The 16,694-nt window shown below is 46.7% G+C and overlaps 1 protein-coding gene across 1 annotated transcript in view; it reads right to left on the reverse strand.

Moving 5' to 3' along the window:
• Nucleotides 1-4,593: 4,593 nt before the first annotated feature.
• The window catches only part of LOC140720890 (NACHT, LRR and PYD domains-containing protein 3-like), a 40,564-nt gene continuing 28,463 nt past the window's right edge, over nt 4,594-16,694 (reverse strand). Inside the window, exons 4-11 of the mRNA XM_073035737.1 lie at nt 16,580-16,690; nt 15,470-15,642; nt 15,307-15,372; nt 8,321-9,211; nt 7,474-8,107; nt 5,608-5,694; nt 5,285-5,452; nt 4,594-5,120 (exon numbers count right to left, since the gene is read on the reverse strand). Coding sequence (XP_072891838.1) covers nt 5,033-5,120; nt 5,285-5,452; nt 5,608-5,694; nt 7,474-8,107; nt 8,321-9,211; nt 15,307-15,372; nt 15,470-15,642; nt 16,580-16,690 — 2,218 coding nt within the window. The 3' untranslated portion in view covers nt 4,594-5,032. The remainder of the gene's footprint in view (nt 5,121-5,284; nt 5,453-5,607; nt 5,695-7,473; nt 8,108-8,320; nt 9,212-15,306; nt 15,373-15,469; nt 15,643-16,579; nt 16,691-16,694) is intronic.

Below are 16,694 nucleotides of genomic sequence, written 5' to 3' on the forward strand. Positions count from 1 at the left end.
GAACGCCTTAAAGGCAACACACGCCTGACCTTCGTAAGGTCACAATAGACAGAATACAAAACTTCAGTCTCTAAATCAGTCCTTAGGGAGAAGTAGAACGACTTCTGCAACTGGCCTTTGGTAAGTTCTCACATCACCTTGGTCAGAAGTTTTCAACTCAACCTTGCTGACATGTCCATCCCTACCAGGGAACGTGGCAGTGATTCTGGCCATGTGAATGAGGAACGTAAGTCCTCTCACTAAAGAATTCAAAGTGGAGAACCGCTGAAAGCGCTCATTAGTACGTATTGATTCTTCAAGATCGGTGACTCTTGTTTGTATTTGCTGCTGAATTTCCGAGTCTCTTTCGGGTTCGATCAGCTCAAATGTCTCGCTCATTTGAGTTTTTTTCTGTTGGTGGCTGATACAGAAAGGGGGGGGGGGGGGGTCCGGTGAACCAGGATGTCTGAGCCAGACGGGATGCAGGTAAGGATCTCGATGCATGGTCTGTAGGGTTATCCTCTGTACGTACATAATACCATTGTTCAGGCTTTGATGACAGGCGGATACGTTGAACTCTATTATGAACGTACACGTAGAAATGTTTTGATTCGTTGTAAATATAACCAAGAACTACCTTGCTATCTGTGTAGAACTTGATATCGTCCAGCTCTAAGACTAGCTCGTCCTGGATAAGATCCGCCATTTCCACAGCCAGGACAGCTGCGCACAGTTCAAGCCTATCACAAAACGAGCGCCGATGCACTGCTCCATTCGCAGGAGGATTAAAATGTTGCCATGGGACAGGAACAGAATTAACAATTCGGTTTCTTAACCTTCAGTAAGAATGGATTCAATATTACCCAGCTTTTACTGGAAATCCTGTCTTGTTTTACTGTGAGCGGCGGAGACTGCGGGGAAATCTGTTAGAGGTTTGTAAGATTATGAATGACTTTGACAGAGTAGTCAGGGAGCATCTTTTCGCTGGTTAGAAATTTCTAATACCAGAGGACATGTAATGAAAGTATGAGGGGGTGGTTGCAAAGGGAATGTGAGGGTAAGTTGTTTTACTCAGGGAGGGAGTGGTGAATGCTTGGAATGAGCTGTCTGTTATGGTGGTGGAAGCCAATACATCGGAGTCTTTGAAGACACGTTTAGATAGGCACATGCGTGTGAGGAAGATTGAGGGGATATGGACATTGTGCAAACAAGATGGATTAGATTTTGGGGGGGGGTTGATTTATTTCTTAGCTGGTTCAGCATAACATTAACATAGAAAACAGAAAACCTGCAGCGCAATACAGGCCCTTCGGACCACAAAGTTGTGCCGAACATTTCCCTATCTTAGAAGTTACTAGGCTTACCTATAGCCCTCTACTTTACTAAGCTCCATGTAACTATCTAAAAGCCTCTTAAAAGACCCTATCGTATCCGCCTCCACCACTGTTTTCGGCAGCCCATTCCACACACTCACCACTCTCTGAGTAAAAAAAAAACTAACCCCTGACATCTCCTCTGTACCTGCTCCCCAGCACCTTCACCCTGTGTCATCCTGTGGCAACAATTACAGCCCTGGGAAAAAGCCTCTGACTATCCACACGATCAACTTGTACACATCTATCAGGTCACCTCTCATCCTCCGTCACTCCAAGGAGAAAAGGCCGAGTTCACTCAACCTATTCTCATAAGGCATTCTCCCCAATCCAGGCAACATCCTTGTAAATCTCCTCTGCACCCTTTCTATGGTTTCCACATCCGTCCTGTAGTGAGTTGAGTAGAACTGAGCACAGTACTCCAAGTGGGTTCAGACCAGGGTCCTATATAGCTGCAACACAAGCCAGCCAGGAAAGCTAGTCCCTGCAGAGCTGAGCATCCATTGTCTGTAACAGCAAAGGTAATGAGGACTCTGGCCAGAAAGCATCCAGGCTGAGGTTGCAGAAAGAGTGTACATATGCACATTGATGTCTTCATAGCCATCGTCAGCACTTCACTCATCCAGGCTGCTGTTCCCACGTGCTTTAAAACATCCACCATCATCCCTGCACCAAAGAACTCTACACATTTAGAACAACGCGACTACTGCCCAGTGGTGCTGTCGCCAATCAGCATTAAGTGCTTTGACGGCTGATAACAGCACGGATCAAAAACTCCAATCCTCGCTCACTGGGCACTCACCAATATGCTTACCGACTGAATCGCTAAGTGACAGATGACATTGCATCTGTCATTTCCCTTGGCCTGACATGCCTAACAAAGAGACAATTAGGTCCAAATGTTGTTTCTGGATTTCATTTCGGCATTCAACACTGTTTTCCCACAAACCTTGGTGAACAAATTCCCACGCCTCTGTCTAAACTGTGCAACTGGGTGGTGGACTTCCTAACCAATAGACGACAGACAGTCAGGGTGCACAACTGGTCCTCCCTTCCCATCATTGTCAACCTGTGTGACCCTCAGCCTTGTGCTGAGACCATTGCTCTACACTCTGTTCACAAGCGATTGCAAATCCAAACACCCGAGTAAGGCCTACCCACCATAAAGCTGCTGGAAAAGTGCCATCATCAAGGGTCCCACACACCCTGGTCAGGGATTGTTTGTCCCACTCACATCAGCCCATCAGGGAAGAGGCTACATAACATCCACACCAGGACAATCAGCCTCAGAACAGCTATTCCCCTAAACAATAAACCTGATCAACACCTCCACACTCACCAGCCCACCCCCCCACACCCTCACCACTAATTTAACATTCCCTATCAATCAACTTATGTCCAGACACTCCTGTGCCTAACGTCACTTTATGGACATAGAATAAATGTCAGTCTCAAATGTCCAGACTCTCCTGTGCCTAACATCATTTAATGGACATACAATCAATGCTTTTTTTTTAAATAATCATACTGTATATACCGTGTTTTTTTTTATTATTGTGGTCTCTATCATTTTGTTTCCTTTTTCCTGTCCTGCTTTGGACCCAGAGTAACAATTATTTCGTTCTCCTATACACCTGTGTACTGGAATGATTTTAAACAATCTTGAATCATAAACCCTGGGAAAAATACCACAACCAACCACATTATCTAAACTCCCTTTTGATTTTATAAACTCCTACAATGTCACCTCCATTCTCCTCTGGAATGATCCAGTTTGGCGAACCTCTTCCTATGACTCGCCCCTCTAGTCCAGGCAGCATCTTCAGCAATCTGTTCTGCACCGTCTCTAGATTGATAATATCTTTCCTATAGTAGTGTGAACACAACTATACATAATAGTCTGTGCAGCCTCACCAACTATTTATATGACTACAATATATTCTCGCACAGGTATAAAAACTCTGATCTAAACACTAAGTATAAAGCGGAGTCAATGAGGCGCGATCCCAGTAAGATTAACCGTTTACTGTTCACTCTTCCACATTAACGTATGGTGTAAACTGTTGATAAAACAATACAAAATATATACAGTATTTGTTTCCTTCTTGGCATCGCATTTACATCATAAGTACTTGTAAAAGTAAAAATACAAGAAACTATATTACATTAAAGCATAACATACAGTCAGAATCTACTTACGCCATCAACTGGCTTTAAATACATCAACACAAACTATCCGCAACTCTTTAAATAACAAAGAACATAAACTTTATCAACCGTCATTACTTATAACAGAATCAGCGTTAACATTTTTACTTCAACATATCGATTATCTTATGAACTTACGGCGTTGTTTCTATGACGTTTCTTAGTGCGTAGAATGAAACTGTTCTCGCGCTGATCCTGCACACACAAGCCCCCTCCTTCCCGTTTCTCCAAACCGGTATTTTCCCACAAGACGCGGCGAAACCGGGTGTGATGTCATCGCAGGCCGCGATACCTTACAGCTAATGAATTTACTTTCAACAACCGTAACTTTAACTAGAAAACGATTATAAACTAATTATTAAAGCGAAAATGTAATAAACTAAACGAATGCCTTAAGGGCAACACAGTAATAGATAATAAATAGAGTAGTGTCAAGGCAAAAATGACTAAATCTATTGCAATATTGTACAAAGCGCAAGATTACTTAAATCAGGAATCTTTGTTCACTTACAGTCCCATGCATGATTTACTGCAAATACGAACTGAATGTTTCTACTCCAAAAGAAAGCCATACGAATTATAAATAAGACATGTTATTATGAGCCAACTAATTCACTATTTATTCAACTAAACACTTTAAAGTTCAGAGATTTCGTAGATTTTAAAATAATACAAATTATATGTAAAGTAAAAAATGGACAGTTACCACAAATTATCCAAAGGTTAATGAGAGAACGTCAACTTGGTTTAAGAGGAACCTGTATATTTCAAAAACAAAGAATAAGAACAAATGAAAAACTCATTCAGTCAGAGGGGTGAATTTAAGTTTGAAAAAAAAACTTAATGAACAAATATAAAATACATGAATTAAAATGAATCGGAGTAATGTGATGATTGAAGCCAAATATGTTATTTTGTAAGTGAGGGGGGTAATAAGCTGTAGCTTCAGACTACAGCCTTTCGGTCTGTTTTGAAGAATATCTATGTTTTTGTTGTTTTTTTTATTATTTAATGTCTTATAAAATCATCGTTGAAATTGATGCTTTTTCTTATGTTTGTACTGACCGAAAAAAAATAATTCATTCATTTAACAACGTTATATTAGCCAGACTGAAGAATGGACCACATTCAGCAAGGTGAGCAAAAGGATTCTCTCCCGACAGTGGTGACACAGACTGAGCCCCGACACTCGGGCTCTTCCTGTCTGTGTAAGTCCGCGGGGTCTCACGTGGTGGAGTCTCGAACCCGCATATCCGGCGGAAGCTGCGCCGCGGGACAACAGGCGGAAATCCGTCACCTCAGGAACATTGCAAACGTCACAGAGCACGGTGCTGAAGCCAGTTCTGTTAGAACGGTTGGGAATTAAACCTGGCGCGAGGCAATTAAAGGTAAGGACGTAAGTTAAAGGCGAGGGTGGGAATCGGACAAAAATGACCCCATCCCGCGAAGGGGGATGTTCACACATCAGATGTTCACACGGTCACTGCCAGTCTGGGTTTGGTTTCCTGAAGAGATCTCAGTTCCTTCTCCCCGGTCCGACTGAATTGATTCCTCGCCAGCCTGAAACAGATGGGAGAATAAAGATGAAATGAACAGATTACACAAAAGTTTCAGTAACAGGGGACCGGGGTTAAGGTTTCAACAACACTCACAGACAAATATCGCCAGAAAACCCGCAGATCCACTGATGTATTACCACACTGAACATTAACACAAACACTCACCAGATACACTCCAGATTTGGGTGGGTCAGTATGAGGCGGCGGAGAGTGGGAACAGATCGGTCTGTGAGCGAGTTTAATTCCAGGTCCAGCACCGTCAGTGATTGATTTGTACTAAGAGCGGAGACGAGATCCTCGGCACCAGAATCTGTGAGACCGACACTCCACAGCCTGGAGATGAGAGAGAGTGAGGGTGAAGGACACAGAGAGACAGGAGACGGTACAAATCCCCAATCTTTATCAGGAACACAATTACTGATCACATTAATGTTCAGTGTCAGACACCCAGTGACTGTAAACACAATCTCCCACAGTCTGGTACTTACTCCAGTTTCTGTATTTTACACTCCGGGATCCTCAGAGCCTCAGACAGCAGTTTCACTCCTAAATCTCCCAGTTTATTCCGGCCAAGTCTAAACACAGACAAAATAATGAACAAAGTGATTCAAATCGTGTGTCTCAGGGAATTTATCTCACTCGGATATCTCAGGAAAAATTAAACCCTTCAGTATATCACTGCTGAGAGTTTCCATCACTGTCAATGTCCCTCACTGATCAGCTCCAGCGTATTCACCAAATGTCAATAATTTAGTCTGTCGATGTGACCCTGTAAACTCAAAATATTCGGTCCCATTCCCCGATGGTTAGAAAACTGTCCCTGACGTGAGTGGGACGGGAGAGCTAGGGTCAGAGAGTGGAAGAAAGTCAGACATTGAGGAAGATTTGTGAATGAGAAAGTGTCGAATGGAGCTGGTGTAAGATACCACACCTGAGGAAGGAGGTTAAGGAAGAGATTCCCAGGAGGAAGGGGGATGGGGAAGAGAGGTCCCACGGGGGAAATGTGTGGAGAAGAGAGTTCCCACGGGAGAAAGGGCTGGAGAAGAGAGATCACACAGGAAAAGGGGGATGGGGAAGAGGGATCCCACAGGAGGAAGGGGGATGGGGAAGAGAGAACACACAGGAGGAAGGGGGAACAGGAAAGTAGTTCCCATACGACGAAGTGGAATAGGAAAGTAAGTTCCCAATGGAGGAGGGGTGATGGTGAAGAGGGATCCCACGGGAGGCAGGGAGTTGGGTACCAGGGAACCCACAGGAGAATGGGAGATGCGAAAGAGAGATCCAACAGGAGGAAGAGAAATGGGGAAGAGAGATCTTACAGGAGGCAGGGTATAGGCAAGACAGATCCAACAGGAGGACAGGAGGAAAGGTGATGTGGATGTGTGATCCCAATGGAGGAAGGGGGTGTGGAAGAGAGTTCCCACTGGAGGGAGGCGAATGTGGAAGACAGTTCCAACAGGAAAATGGGGATGGGGAGGAAACATCCCACAGGAGGAAAGGTGATGGAGAAGAGAGATCCCACTGCAGGGGTATGGGGAAGACAGTAACCACGGGAGGAAGGGGTGGGGAAGAGAGATCCCACTGCAGGAAGGGGGATGGGTAAGAGAGTAACCACGGGAGGAATGGGGATGGGGAAGAGGGATCCCACAGGAGGAAGGTGAATGCGGAATAGAGCCCTCAGGAGGAATGGCGATGGGAAGAGTGATCCCACAGGAGGAAGGGGGATGGGGAAGAGAGACTCCACTGGAGGATGGGGGATGGGGAAGAGAGATCACACAAGAGGAATCCGAGGGTAAACGATAATCTTTCATGACAAAGGAATGCAGATCTATATTGCATTGGTCTGAATAGAGACCCAGAAGAGATGAGCCCCTGTTGTCTGGGTATCTGGCAGTGAGGTAAGTCACACACGGGGAATGGCAGTGGAGAACAATCTCACAATGGTATTTCCCTCCCTCTCACCGCGACACTCCACTGACAGTCTCGTAACTTCGCCGGGAAATGGGAGCGAATCTCTGACCCACCTGCTGCAGTCAATGTCGTTCTGGGTGTCAGTAACAGTGAGAAGGAACATTCTCAATGGACGTGTCACAGGCAGCGAGAAACACGGCCATTCCTGTGACTTACTACCATTAAACCAATGACCGTTGTTCACTGAACTGATGAAGTCTCCAACATCTCTTCACAAGGAAACACAGAACCTTCGTGTCCTTGGGAAATTACTGACAGATCCCCTGGGCATTTGCTACAATTCTTTACAATCTGATATGCTACAGTTTTACCCAAAATCCTTTACATTGAAACAACATAATGGAACAGTTTCACAGTTCAGAGTGAGAGAATAATCAAGTTACCCCAGTTCCAGGCACTTGTCCAGCCCGGGTCCCAGCCGCTGGATTCCTTCACACTGAATGTCGCAGTTCTCCAGGTCAAGGTGTTTTATTGTATCACAGAGTCCAATGACATGAGACAGGACCGCGCAGTCAATCGGGGTCAGTGTCATTCCACTGAATGAAACTATCTGCACAGATCCCAGTGCGGCCTGTGCCACTCTACGATTCTGAGACTCGAACAGGTAGTGCAATGTGTTCAGGAGGCTCCTTTTACCAGCTTCATTCTCTGTGTTTCTTCTTTGGCGTTTAACCTCCTCCTTCACCCAGTCAATCACCTGACAGGTTGTTTCATGAGGAAATTGACCCAGAAACCCTTCCAGGTCCCGAACTGTCATTGGGGAGGAGAGACCAGCAGCAAAACGGAGAAATACCTCAAATCGCCCATCTTCCGTGTTGTGGGCTTCAGTGAGGAATTTCAGGACATCCCCGGAATGTGGATTCAGGAATTGTGCGACTGCAGCTACAAACTCTTGGATGGTGAGGTGTGGGAATGTGTACACCACAGTCCAGGCAGAATCCTCTCTCTCCAAAAGCTCCATCAAGAACCCGGACAGGAACTTGGAAGGCTCCAGATTGTAGTTAATCAAATCTCCATCTGTAAACACAATCCTCCTCTCGGACACTCCTCTGAAGGCCATCTGACCAACCCTGAGTAACACATCACGAGGGTTCTCAATCTCACGGCCGTGGTTTTTCAGGATGTTGTAAATATAGTAGGAGTACAGTTGGGTGATGGTCTTGGGAACTCGCTGCGGGTCCCTGACTCTTTGTGTGAAGAAGGGTCCCAGTGCCAGAGCGAGGATCCAGCAGTAGGAGGGGTTGTAGCTCATGGTGTACAGGATTTCGTTCTCCTTCACATGTTTGAAAACTGCTTCCGCTACCGTCTGATCTTCAAAATGCCTGATGAAATATTCCTTCCTTTCCCCACCAAAATATCCCAGGATTTCAGCCCAGACACTGATCTCAGCCTTTTCCAATAAATGTAACGCAGTGGGGCGAGTGGTCACCAGCACTGAACACCCTGGGAGCAGTTTGCCCTGGATTAAACTGTACACAATGTCAGACACTTCACACCACCACTCGGGATCTGGGCACTGGTGCTTGGGTTTTGTGTCTCTTCGACTGTCAGCAAAATCAATTTCGTCATTGAATTCATCCAAACCATCAAATATAAACAGCAATCTCTCTGGGTTGTTCCAGACGTCTCTCAGAGTATTCCCAAGGTAAGGATACTGATCCAGAATCAGTTCACTCAGATTTATTCTGCAGTTAATGGAGTTTAAATCCCGGAATTTGAAACTAAAGACAAACTGGAACTGTTGGTATATTTTCCCCGTGGCCCAGTCATAAACAATCTTTTGTACCATTGTTGTTTTCCCAATCCCTGGCTCTCCGGCCACTGCTGCCGAACTCCCAGATTTGGAATTACGCCGGGAAAAGCTGCCCTGGAACAATTGTTCAGTCCGGAGTTTTTGCAGTTTTCCGCAGAGATATTTTTCTCTCCACTCCTCGTGGTCTCTGCCTCTTGCCAGCAGCTCATGTTCCACCAGTCTCCGATCTCGAACAGTAGAAATGATCGTGAGCTCAGCGTATCGATCAACCAGCTGGAAAACCTTCACCTTATCCCTCATCAGGATCGTGTTCACTCTCAGTGTTTCAGTTTGTGCCCGCAGAGTCTCCTTGTGTTTCTGTTGAACATCTTCCATGGGAACAGAGAGAAGACAAACTGTTAGATGCCTCAATTCAGAACTCAGTATTTAAGTACACAAGAGTTAGCTCAAAGCTATTGCATTAATTGGATTCAGCAATGGATGCTCCTACAGTAAAGTAAATTTCATTAACAGACCCCTGACTGGGCAGAGAGGCCTGGTCTAGATAAACACCAGATCATCACACTTCCAAATTAATTGTGTTGTGAAGGTGAGTATTTCCCTGGTAGTTTACTGACCCACGACTGTTCCGTACTGAACAACCTCCTACTCCTGCCAAAGTTAACATTGTTCCCGTGGAAGAACTTTGAAAGCCCAGTGTTGATGTGGCGTATGGAGATGGAGAAGAGGGGAGTGGGCATTCTGTCAAAGGAAAAGGTTGGGGAATCACAGCTCCCCTCCCCTCCCACCATCACTGATTCAAAATACCAAGGATTAGGTTTGTTGATCAGCACGTGCACTGTTGGTGGGGTTGTTGTGGGGGAAAATGGCACTGTCTTGTTCAGGAGATTCAGACAGTCAGCATTTTGACACAAAACACAGACAACCCCCCCCCCCCCGCCCCCATCTTCCATCATCACAGTTGCTGCTCAGATCACTGAGTTCATCCAGAAAACGGAAGATCTGCAGTCTCGCGTCCCTTAAAGAGTCTGTGTTGTAAATACTGAACAGTGTAAAGGAGAAGGAACTAATAATTATTCCTGATCTGATGTAGCACAAAATCTCAGATAAAGTACACAATGGAAAATTCGATATATATAAATATATATGATGCAGAAGTCATTCTGACCTCAGGTGGTTCTGACTGTAAAATTTAAAACCGTGCTGGATGTGGGGTGGGGGTTGTTAGTTGTGGAGGGGTGGCTTAGTCATTGGAGGTGTTGATCAGTCTTACTGCTTGAGGAAAGTAACTGATTTGGAGTCTGGTGGTCCTGCTGTGGATGCTACGTAGCCTCCCTCCTCATGGGAGAGGGGCAAACAGCCCATAGGCAGGATAGGTGGGATCCTTCCTCCCTCATGGGAGAGGGGCAAACAGCCCATAGGCAGGATAGGTGGGATCCTTCCTCCCTCATGGGAGAGGGGCAAACAGCCCATAGACAGGATAGGTGGGATCCTTCCTCGCTCATGGGTGAGGGACAAACAGCCCACAGGCAGGATAGGTGGGATCCTTCCTCCCTCATTGGAGAGGGGCAAAACAGCCCATAGGCAGGATAGGTGGGATCCTTCCTCCCTCATTGGAGAGGGGCAAACAGCCCACAGGCAGGATAGGTGGGACCCTTCCTCCCTCATTGGAGAGGGGCAAACAGCCCATAGGCAGGATAGGTGGGATCCTTCCTCCCTCATTGGAGAGGGGCAAACAGCCCATAGGCAGGATAGGTGGGATCCTTCCTCCCTCATGGGAGAGGGGCAAACAGCCCACAGGCAGGATAGGTGGGATCCTTCCTCCCTCATGGGAGAGGGGAAAACAGCCCATAGGCAGGATAGGTGGGATCCTTCCTCCCTCATGGGAGAGGGGCAAACAGCCCATAGGCAGGATAGGTGGGACCCTTCCTCCCTCATTGGAGAGGGGCAAACAGCCCATAGGCAGGATAGGTGGGATCCTTCCTCCCTCATGGGAGAGGGGCAAACAGCCCATAGGCAGGATAGATGGGATCCTTCCTCCCTCATGGGAGAGGGACAAACAGCCCATAGACAGGATAGGTGGGATCCTTCCTCCCTCATTGGAGAGGGGCAAACAGCCCATAGGCAGGATAGGTGGCATCCTTCCTCCCTCATGGGAGAGGGGCAAACAGCCCATAGACAGGATAGGTGGGATCCTTCCTCCCTCATGGGAGAGGGGCAAACAGCCCATAGGCAGGATAGGTGGGATCCTTCCTCCCTCATGGGAGAGGGGCAAACAGCCCATAGGCAGGATAGGTGGGATCCTTCCTCCCTCATGGGAGAGGGACAAACAGCCCACAGGCAGGATAGGTGGGATCCTTCCTCCCTCATGGGAGAGGGGCAAACAGCCCATAGGCAGGATAGGTGGGATCCTTCCTCCCTCATGGGAGAGGGGCAAACAGCCCATAGGCAGGATAGGTGGGATCCTTCCTCCCTCATGGGAGAGGGACAAACAGCCCACAGGCTGGATAGGTGGGACCCTTCCTCCCTCATTGGAGAGGGGCAAACAGCCCACAGGCAGGATAGGTGAGACCCTTCCTCCCTCATTGGAGAGGGGCAAACAGCCCACAGGCAGGATAGGTGGGATCCTTCCTCCCTCATTGGAGAGGGGCAAACATCCCATAGGCAGGATAGGTGGGATCCTTCCTCCCTCATGGGAGAGGGGCAAACAGCCCACAGGCAGGATAGGTGGGATCCTTCCTCCCTCATGGGAGAGGGGCAAACAGCCCACAGGCAGGATAGGTGGGATCCTTCCTCCCTCATGGGAGAGGGGCAAACAGCCCATAGGCAGGATAGGTGGGATCCTTCCTCCCTCATGGGAGAGGGGCAAACAGCCCACAGGCAGGATAGGTGGGATCCTTCCTCCCTCATGGGAGAGGGGCAAACAGCCCATAGGCAGGATAAGTGGGATCCTTCCTCCCTCATGGGAGAGGGGCAAACAGCCCATAGACAGTATAGGTGGGATCCTTCCTCCCTCATGGAGAGGAGCAAACACCCCATAGGCAGGATAGGTGGGATCCTCCCCTCCCCTCATGAGAGAGGGGGCAAACAGCCCATAGGCAGGATAGATGGGACCATTCCTCCCTCATGGGAGAGGAGCAAACAGCCCATAGACAGGATAGGTGGGATCCTTCCTCCCTCATGGGAGAGGGGCAAACAGCCCACAGGCAGGATAGGTGGGATCCTTCCTGACGCTCCTGGCCTTTTTCCGGAGCATTTCTGTATATACGTCCCTGATGGAAGGTAGGCTGGGGATCCCGGTGATGCGTTGGGCAGTTTTGACTACCTGTTGTAGAGCCTTCCAGTCCGCCACAGTTATGCAGCATGTTGGCCTGCTCTCTGCAGCACAGCTGTAGAAGGGACGGGAGTGTGGATGTGAGTACAGGTCAGACAACGTCTGTGGAAAGGGGAGAAAGGGGGAGATGCTACTGGTCTGTGATGTTAAATACAAGTTTGACAACCATGCTGATTACAGGTCGGGTGGTGAAGAAGAGAGCAGAGACCGAGGAATTTCGGTAGCAGGAGGTTCAGGATTTCGGCTGTCACAAGAACAAAGAACTGCACAGGAATAGGCCCTTCGGCCCATAATGTTGTTGCCAGCAGGATGCCACATTAAACTCGAATGTTTAAATACCCTCCCCATTTAGATAATAGTCAGCATTATTTGATCATTTTACCAAAATCATTACCATACATTTTCCAACACTGTATTCCATCCGCCGCCATTTTGCCCACCCTTCCAGTCTGTCTAAGTCTTGCTGCAATCGCATTGCTTCCTCTGCACTAACTACCCCTTCACCTATTTTTTTTATCGCCCGTAAACTCTGCCATAAAGACATCAATTCCAGTATCTAAATCATTGACAAACAATGTGAAAAGTAGCATTCGCAATAATGACCCCTGAGGAAAATCACCAGTCACCAGCAGCTAGACAGAAAAGGTTCATTTTATTCCCTCTCACTGCCTCCTGCCTGTCGGCCATTCATCTTTCCTGTAACGCCATCGGATTTTATCTTGTTAAACAGCCTCATGTATGGCAACATATCAAACGCCTCCTGAAAATTCAAGTAAATGGCATCCACTGCCTCTCCTTTGCCCACCCTGCTTGGTATTTACTCAACGAACTCTAGCAAATGCGTAAAGCAAGATTTACCTTCATATAAACTATGCTGGCTATGACTTATTTTATCAATAGGCTCCAAATATCTCGAAACCTGAACATTAATAATTGATTTGAATTGACTTGACTTTATTTCATACACCCTTCACATACATGAGGTTTAAAAATCTTTACGTTACGTCTCCATCTAAATGTGCAATGTACAATCATAGCAATTTAAAATGATTTATAGACTCCAACAGTTTCCCAATCACTTAGGTTAGGCTAACTGGCACATAATTTCACAAACAAGAGAAAATCTGCGGATGACGGAAGTCCAAGCAACACACACAAAATGTTGGAGGAACTCAGCAGGCCAGGCAGCGTCGATGGATCAGTTGACGTTTCGGGCTGTGATTTTTCGGCAGGACTGGAGACAGAAGCCTGAGGTGTAGATTTGAAAGGTGGGGGGCTGGTGGTTGCCAGAGAAATACCAGGCGATTGGTGAAACTTGGAGTGGAAGGGATGAAGCAAAGAGCTAGGGAGTTGATTCTTGATAGAGATAGAAAGACCTGGAATAAAGAAAAAGGAGTGGGGGCGATCCAGAGGGAGGTGGCAAGGAGAGAGAAGAACGAGGGCATGGGGAACGGTGAAGAGGAATGGAAAGCTTCACTGAAAGCTTGAGAAATCGATATTCATCCCATCAGGTTGGAGGCTACTCAAACGGAACAGGAGGTGTTGTTCCTCAAAGCTGAGTGTGGCCTAAGCCCGACATTGGAGAAGGCCATGGACTGACGTATCGGAATGGGAATGGGAAGCGGAAATAAAACGGGTGGTCACTGGGAGTTACCGCTTGTTCTGGCGGACACAGTGCAGATGCTCGGCGAAACGGTCTCCCATTCTACATCGGGTCTCACCGATATACAAGAGGCCATACCGAGATCATTTACACCTCCCTCTGGTGCTCTCCCCACCGCCTTTTCCCCTTTCTTCCATGGCCTTCTGTCTCTTTTACTAAGCAACTTTTTAACTCTTTACTTCATCACTCCCCCTCCAAGTTTCACCCTCCCCTCCCACACCCGCCCTCCATCTTTCAACGCTACTCCTCAGCGTTTGTTCTCTAGTCACACCGAATGTTCGCGGCCCGGAACGTTGACTGTACTTTCTCCATAGATGCTGCCTGGTCTGCTGAGTTTCTCCATCATTGTCTGTGTGTTAGCCTATAAGTTCAATTGCTTTGCCTTCATCCCTTCGTTGTTGCCTTTTGTTAGATTTTAAAAGTTCTCAATCAATGAAATTCCCATTCAATTTTGCGACATTATATTGCGTTTTCTTTTCTTTTTTGCAGTCCCTAACTGCCTCCTAACGCGTTCATTTACATTAATCTCCTTGCTAAGATCGGATCTCACAGTGTGTCAGGACCCTGGAGGGGGTTGTGTGGCATCTCACAGTGCGTCAGGACCCTATCAGGTGTGTGTAGGATTTCACAGTGTGTCAGGACCCTGTCAGCGGTGTGTGGTGTCTCCATTCAATATACTCGGCTGTAATAGGGAGCATAGGAAATATTGATTGTGGAGATATTTACTTTAGAGAATGTGACAGTGTTAGAAATGATGTTCTTCTATAATCAGGGAGTGCATCTGTCACAGTGTCAACATTTACCTGGTCAGATCCTTATGGCTCAACAACTTAACTACGCTATGCAAATACAACCGTTAGTGGAAAAAGGTCACGTTTCAACTTTTATGAACTCTGGTTTCAGCATCATTTGGGCCATTGCGCACCGTTCCGATCGCTCCACTACCGGAGGGATATTGAGGCTTTAGAGAGGGAGTAGAAGAGGTTTAACAGGATGCTGCCTTGTTTAGAGGTCAAGTGCTATCATGAGAGGCTGGATAAAATTAGTAAGTTTTCTCAGGATCATCAGAGGCTGAGAGGAGCTCTGACACAGGTTTACAAGATTACGCGAAGCATAGATAAAGTGGACAGAGAGAATTGGTTTGTCGGTAATAGACATTTACCAGAGGGGAATATATTGAACGTGAGAGGGTGAGGAATGAAGGGGGATGTGAGGGATAGTTTTTTTTTAATATCAGAGTGACTTAGATGCCTGGAAGCCTGATAAGGTGGTGGAGGCAAATTCTTTGAAACTCTCAAGAGCCGTTTGGACAGGCACAAGGATGTAAGGATGTTGGAGGCATATGGACATAGTGTAGGAAGGTGAGATTCGAGTTTAAGAGCGTATGATTTACCTCTTAGCTGGTTCGGCACTAAATAGCTTATTCCTGTGTAAAATCCTTCAATGTTCGATACATGTTCACTTACCTTTCAGCTCACTCAGAACCTTGAGTAAACCTTGAGCGGGATTTGATCGATGGGAGTGATCACAACCTGTTTGAATTTAAACAAATTAAGGAAATGTTGTGTAAAATTTTAAAGTGTGATGTGTTGCAATTCAAATTTGAATTTATCTCTGATATCATCTCACCATATTCCTGCATTTCCTTCAGTATTTTGTCCAACTTTGGGACACCAATCCGCATTTTCACAAAGGTTTCCCACATCACCCTCGGGGCGCGGGAGCCTTTCTCCATCACCAGGCTCAGGAGGAGTTTAGAACTGTCCGCCCGCTCTCCCCTTATCAGCGAGATCAGAGATTTTCTGTGAAGAGTGACAGTGAACATATGGGGGACTGACAGATTCACACAGAGAATGAGAAGTAAATGATGTGCTCTGTAACGGGATCACACTGAGCAGTCACCCGGACGGGTGCTGATCCTGTCTGGACATGGACTGTACATTCTGAGTGCAGAGCACACGGAGGGACATTCACCGTGAACCTGGTCCACCAGTCAATGAGATCCTGGCTGGTCTGTGACCCGCTTCATTGACGTGGCTCCAAATCCATAAATAATTCCTTATCGGATTTGACAGTGTAAAACAGAAATCATAAAATAACCATCAAAATTGAAGAAATAATTCAGGAATGTTTTTATAACAGAGAGAAAAGTCCGGAGAAGTTGCAGAAAAGACGATGTGATTCATCTCCTCAGTCCGCCAGTGTCCAACATGACAGCGGAATCACCGGCTGACACCTGATGCCTTTCCTTTGTCTTTTCCATTGGAGATTCATTCAATAACTGCATATTACAATATGGCAGTATTCCCCGATTCACACTGTTTGCAATTACAGATTCTAACACAATCATGTCCACCCCAGAAGAGAACACACTCGAGTTCCTGTGGCATTCGCTGATGATCCCCCTCCTTTCTCATTGTCATCCTCCCCGCATGCTGCACGATCTTTCCAAAATGATACTTCCTGTCATATGTCCATTTAATACTGTAAGCCCACACAACTGTCACTTGCTCAACTCACTCAGCCACCCACCAGTCCGCAGGGACTTTTCACCCCTTTCTATCACTGGTTCAGATTCACATGTTTGTGATTGTATGTACAGTATTTATTTCCCCAGCTGTTCTTTTATCTAATTTAATATCTGATGAGGACAGAGTTCCGACACCCATCAGTCCTGTGATGTGTGACGATTTAAACCCATTCTCCCTCCCACTCACCCGATGTTCCTCTTCACTGAACTGATTCTCGGCCGTTAACTCCTGGCTCACTCCGTACACCCCTCCTTCCATCGCCTGCTCCAGCTTGTCCCGGTAGAAGTTCGTCAACTGCAGCAGCTGGAAATCGTCCCAGCTTG

This window comes from Hemitrygon akajei, unplaced genomic scaffold (assembly GCF_048418815.1).
Source record: "Hemitrygon akajei unplaced genomic scaffold, sHemAka1.3 Scf000048, whole genome shotgun sequence".
NCBI lineage: Eukaryota > Metazoa > Chordata > Chondrichthyes > Myliobatiformes > Dasyatidae > Hemitrygon > Hemitrygon akajei.